Consider the following 5000-nt stretch of genomic DNA (forward strand, 5'->3'; position numbering starts at 1 on the left):
AATGAAAACGAAACAGTTTATTTAACCAGAAAAAAATCGAGACAACGTGAATTGACATGACAATGTTGACATGCCTGAGTCACTTTACAGTATGTTTGTATTGGTCTTTTTCCTCTACTTTTTTTATCATATTTTCCTTCTAGAATGTTTCACCGAGGATAATAACCGTAAATAAGTGTTTACTGTTTATTAGAGACGAAATAAAGAGGCGCTATTAACCTCAAGTGGATAATTAGAGCTTGTGAAGAAAAATAGCAGGAAAAACAAACTTATATTTTAAAAATTAGTAAATGAAGAAGACATCATTTGTTTTCTTTGTTTTTAAGAGAACTAACAAACAAGTACAAGTCTAATTAGTAGTTATAAAGAAAAGCCTTTAAAGAACTCCACAACATGACGCGGAAACAAGAGGCTTAGGACTCGCTGTCAACACTGTTTTACGATCACCAATGTTTCCATTTTCCCGAAGATCAGTGACCACCACCAGCTGTTGAAGGCTAATAATTAACATCTCTCGGATCATCAACACGGGACAATAAAGGCTTTCGTATCTGAGTCACACGTTTACAAAACTTGTTGGAACATGTCAACTTTAAGAGTGATGTCTACAGTTTGAGACTCACGATAAATAAACCGATCTGGCGTGTTTAGGTACAATTTGGTACAGTTCTGGTACCGCCTTGGTATGATTTGGGCGAAGCTTTGATGTAATGATGATATAATTTTAGTACAATTATGATATTATGGTACAATGTTGGTATCATGCTTGCTCTCCTTTGGTACAGCTTTATAAAGAATTTGGTACAGTTTTGGTACAGTTTTATAACAACCATTTCAGCACCACCACCACAACCACCACCACCATTATTAGTCATTTGGATCACAGTCCACAGGGAAATTACCTTCACTCCTGAGACTTGCCCTCTTCTCTTCCCTCTCCCTCCTCTACCCGCCTTCTCTCTGTCCCTTCTCTACAATCCTCCCTCTCTCTCCCTTCTCTCTTTTTCCCCCCTCTCCTTAATAGGTTCTGCCGGGAAGTGAAAGAATAAAATATCTTACTTCTTGGTAGCACAGTGGATGTTAGTATCATATCTTCTTATCTTCCGCGATTATTTTGAAACCAGAGAATCATGTACTGTACCTCAATAGTAGTAATAGTAGTAGTAGTATGTTGCTGAACTTGTAGTAATCATAGTAGTAATAGCTGTATTCCTACTATTCTTATCTACACAGGAAGGTTCCGCGTCAGATCATCCGGGAATAAGTTTCTACGGCGCCACTTTGAGTGAATCACACAGTCGTGATGCATAACTGTTCTTATTGCTCTACCATAACTGTCTTACTCCCCGCCCGTACAGGAGTAAATTTCCCATTTTTGTTACGTAATTCTTCAGAGTTTTCAAGGAAATGTGTTTAACGTGTTGGTGTTGTGGCTGGCGGGGCCAACTTTAAAAGCAGTTTTGGAAGGTTTTGTAAAGGTCAGAGCTCTTGTTCCGTTTTCCAGATGAAAAAACAAAAGTAATTTAGCTGTCCACGTTCAGAACCATATGTGCACCTTCAGTACCATATGAGCACGTTCAGTACCATATGAACACGTTCAGTACCATATGAGCACGTTCAGTACCGTATGTGCATGTTCTGTACCATATGTACACGTTCAGTACCATATGTGCACATTTAGTACCACATGTGCACGTTCAGTACCATATGTGCATGTTCAGTACCATATATGCACGTTCACTTTTACTTTTACTTTTATCCTCTTCACCACTGATCGGCTCGTTAGCCGCTTGGGCGATCGGTCACGTCTCTGTTACGCACTGTTGGCACGTACTGGGCATGTACAGTATCGGCTCCTGAATGTACCTGAACCTGCTCCAGTGTTGGTCAAGTCTGGTCTTGAAAGAGCTTGTAGCGTAGGCGAAGGGGCTTACCTAGGGTGAGATCTGCTGGACTGCAGTCCATGTCCTCTTTGTGTGAAGCCAAGGAGCACTAAGGGTAGAGCATCCGTCCAGCTGTAGGGGTCGTACTGTGCCTTGATGGCGTCCTTCAGCTGCCGATGAAACCGCTCTACCGTGCCGTTGGATTGAGGGTGGTAAGCAGTAGTGCGGTGCCTGGAAGTGACGAGGAACTGTCGGAGACTACGCCAGAGTTGTGACTCAAAATGGGCTCCTTGGTCAGTGATGACAGTCGTTTGAGGACCGAAACGGGAGACCCAACCAGACAAAAAAAAAAAAAAAAGGACGGCGCCGCTGGTTGGCTGGTAAGCGGACGTCAAGTGATCAACCAGGAGTTGTAGGGGAGAGTATCCACTACAAGCTCACACTCGGTGCCGTCACAACACTTTCTGGTAGATTGTTCCAAGAGTTCACAACTCTCACTCCGAAAAAGTTTGCCCTCACAGTTTTCTGGACCTGCGGCTTCTTCAATCTTGAGCTGTGTCCTCTTGTGGGGCGAGCGTCCGCCAGCTCCAAGTAAGGACACTCGACTGAGTAGTGCCCCCTGAGATGCTTATACACCTCAATTAGGTCGCTTCTTGCCCGTCTGTAGTATAAGCTAGGCAAGTTCAGGTGCTCCAATCTCTCGGGGTAGTTGAGGTGCCGAAGTGCAGGCACCAGTCTGGTGGCCCTCCTTCGAACATTTTCAACCAACTGACAGTCCCTAGCATATCTCGGGGCCGTTCAGTACCATATGCGCATATGTAAGGGTCACAGTTGCACCAATATTATATTAACACCCAGTGACTCACATTAATTCATATTATGCTTCATCGTCAAAAACATCCTTGTTTACGCGAGTTATCCGTATAAGCGTTTCTCTACTGGTGCACCAGAATCACAGAAAACGTATAACCTGACAGCTATAGCTATTTTAAACGTCCAAATAGAATATTTAAAACCTTGTATAATCCTGTATATGTAGTATTAAGATATATATATATATATATATATATATATATATATATATATATATATATATATATATATATATATATATATACCATCATATAGACGGGGCCCTCAAGATCATGGTAGTATATGGTAAACACCTTAACTGTAATGAATATAAAACGTAAACATGTTTGAGATAACGGCTGAATTCAAATGTTTATTTTCTTATCGTAATGTAGGGTCTTTGAACCGAGAGTGAATTACATGACTGGTCAGTGCATACGTATGATCTGTAACTCATGATAAAGCTCGAAAAAATAAATTAATCACTGGAAATATCCAACGTTTCTTCGACCGTTCGTAACCTGACACCTGAAAAGCTTGAAACACGGTGTTCACTTAGTGTATTTCGCGAGGTTTTGTTGGTAACCACTGAGAGCTCAGACATTGATTACATTATAAGAGACTTAACAATCCACTGCATATTTTACAATTTTGTTCCTGAAAAGTAACTCTGACGAAGCACTTGTGAAGCAGTAACTATATGATGAACTTAGAAACACTGCGTCGGCAACTTCAGGATGATCACTGCAACACTTACAGCAGCACCAGCTCTATGATGAAGACAACAACACTGGCCGCCCAGCTGAGGAGGAGGATGAAGAAGACTCCCTGTAGGTGTTGGAGGCTCAATGGCTGCTTGTTGTCGAGCTGTTCCTTGGCAGCCAGATGCTCCCGACGCTCGTAGTCCTGACCAAGGAAGTCCTCCGTCGTCTCCTGAGGGAGGTAGGTGAGTGTAAGCAGCCAGTAAGTATACAGAAGAGACGATACACTTTATGAACCATTAAACCTCTCCGATGTAAACAAGATGATCGTGAAATCTTAGAATAATATATCAGGCTCTGTTAGTCATGAGTCACGCCTGTAGTGGTTGAAACTGACAGCATTATACAGGAGTAACTACTAGCCATTGGTTCAGTATTAGAGGTGTTCAGCACGTGACTCTCCGACAAGTCACCTAAAATTATCACAAATATGAAAAGTTAATCCTTATCTGGCACAGTGATCAGTAGTTTAATCAACATCTATATAATAAGTTCTAATCACCTTGTGCCAGTGACGAACTAGTCCAGCCTCCGCCAGGCGCCTAATGTTCTGGTCGAACTTATATTTCCAGGCGGTGTTTTTCTGGAAGTGCCAGGCCAGGTAACTGGAGTACAGCTGCTCCTTCAGCATGTATGTGTTGTTCACCTGCGAATAATAATAATGTTTGACTCATCTGAAATGTTTAAATCTGGACCTAAGAATAATTAAATGTTTATCTATTGTTCCCCAACACGAACACTGGTTATATTAACTTTGAACTGGTGACAGTACCCGAGATCTACTAAAGCGTAGATCTTGTAGTACTGTACTGTATATACTTCCTATATTCACTTGGCGACAATACTGTTATACAAATAAAGCTAAAATACTTTATTTCATACATCCACTCTACCAGGCAGTACCTACCTTGTACACTGTCTTGGCGACGATGCGGTTATAGGAATATAGTTCCATGTAGGCGTGCGTTCCATCTGCCATCAACTGGACCACGTCCTTGTAGAGTAGTGATAGGTCGAGTTTTTGGCCGATGGTGCGGTAGACCAGAGAATCAGACGCCACCAGCGCTGCCGGCACGAATGTCCCGTAGTCCTGCATGGACACCCTGCAACAGAAGAAGCCTCATCGTGTTGGACGGCTGCGGGGTAACACACTGTATCAGGTTTCCGGTCTCTTATTCTTAACCTCGCTACAACACTGTGTACTGTTCTGTCTTTTAGGAATTTCTGAGATTAATGCAATGGTTTTGTAAACAGAAAATATACCCAGTGTTAACTAATAACAATAATCAGTTTGAGTGAGGTACTTGCTGTTTCACACACACTAGGCAGTACCTGTAGTCACTCTGGGCCAGCTCTTCTAGTGTCTGGATACGCTCGGGAAACACAGGGATGGTGAGGAAGGCGATGAGGTTGGCGGTGTAGGCGGTGGTGAGGATGAAGCAGTAGACCCACCAGACGCCCACCAACACACGCTGCCACTGAGCCGTCGGCAGCACAGGCAGGC

General features: G+C 42.7%; 1 protein-coding gene across 1 annotated transcript in view; it reads right to left on the bottom strand.

Moving 5' to 3' along the window:
* Window positions 1-2998: 2998 nt before the first annotated feature.
* The window catches only part of LOC121856596 (glutamate receptor ionotropic, delta-2-like), a 2729-nt gene continuing 727 nt past the window's right edge, over window positions 2999-5000 (bottom strand). Inside the window, exons 2-5 of the mRNA XM_042352225.1 lie at window positions 4829-5000; window positions 4404-4599; window positions 3999-4142; window positions 2999-3668 (exon numbers count right to left, since the gene is read on the bottom strand). The exon at window positions 4829-5000 is cut by the window's right edge and continues 79 nt beyond it. Of these exons, the coding sequence (XP_042208159.1) occupies window positions 3489-3668; window positions 3999-4142; window positions 4404-4599; window positions 4829-5000 (692 nt within the window). The 3' untranslated portion in view covers window positions 2999-3488. The remainder of the gene's footprint in view (window positions 3669-3998; window positions 4143-4403; window positions 4600-4828) is intronic.

This window comes from Homarus americanus, unplaced genomic scaffold, assembly GCF_018991925.1.
Source record: "Homarus americanus isolate GMGI-L3 unplaced genomic scaffold, GMGI_Hamer_2.0 scaffold26591, whole genome shotgun sequence".
NCBI classification, from domain to species: Eukaryota; Metazoa; Arthropoda; class Malacostraca; order Decapoda; family Nephropidae; genus Homarus; species Homarus americanus.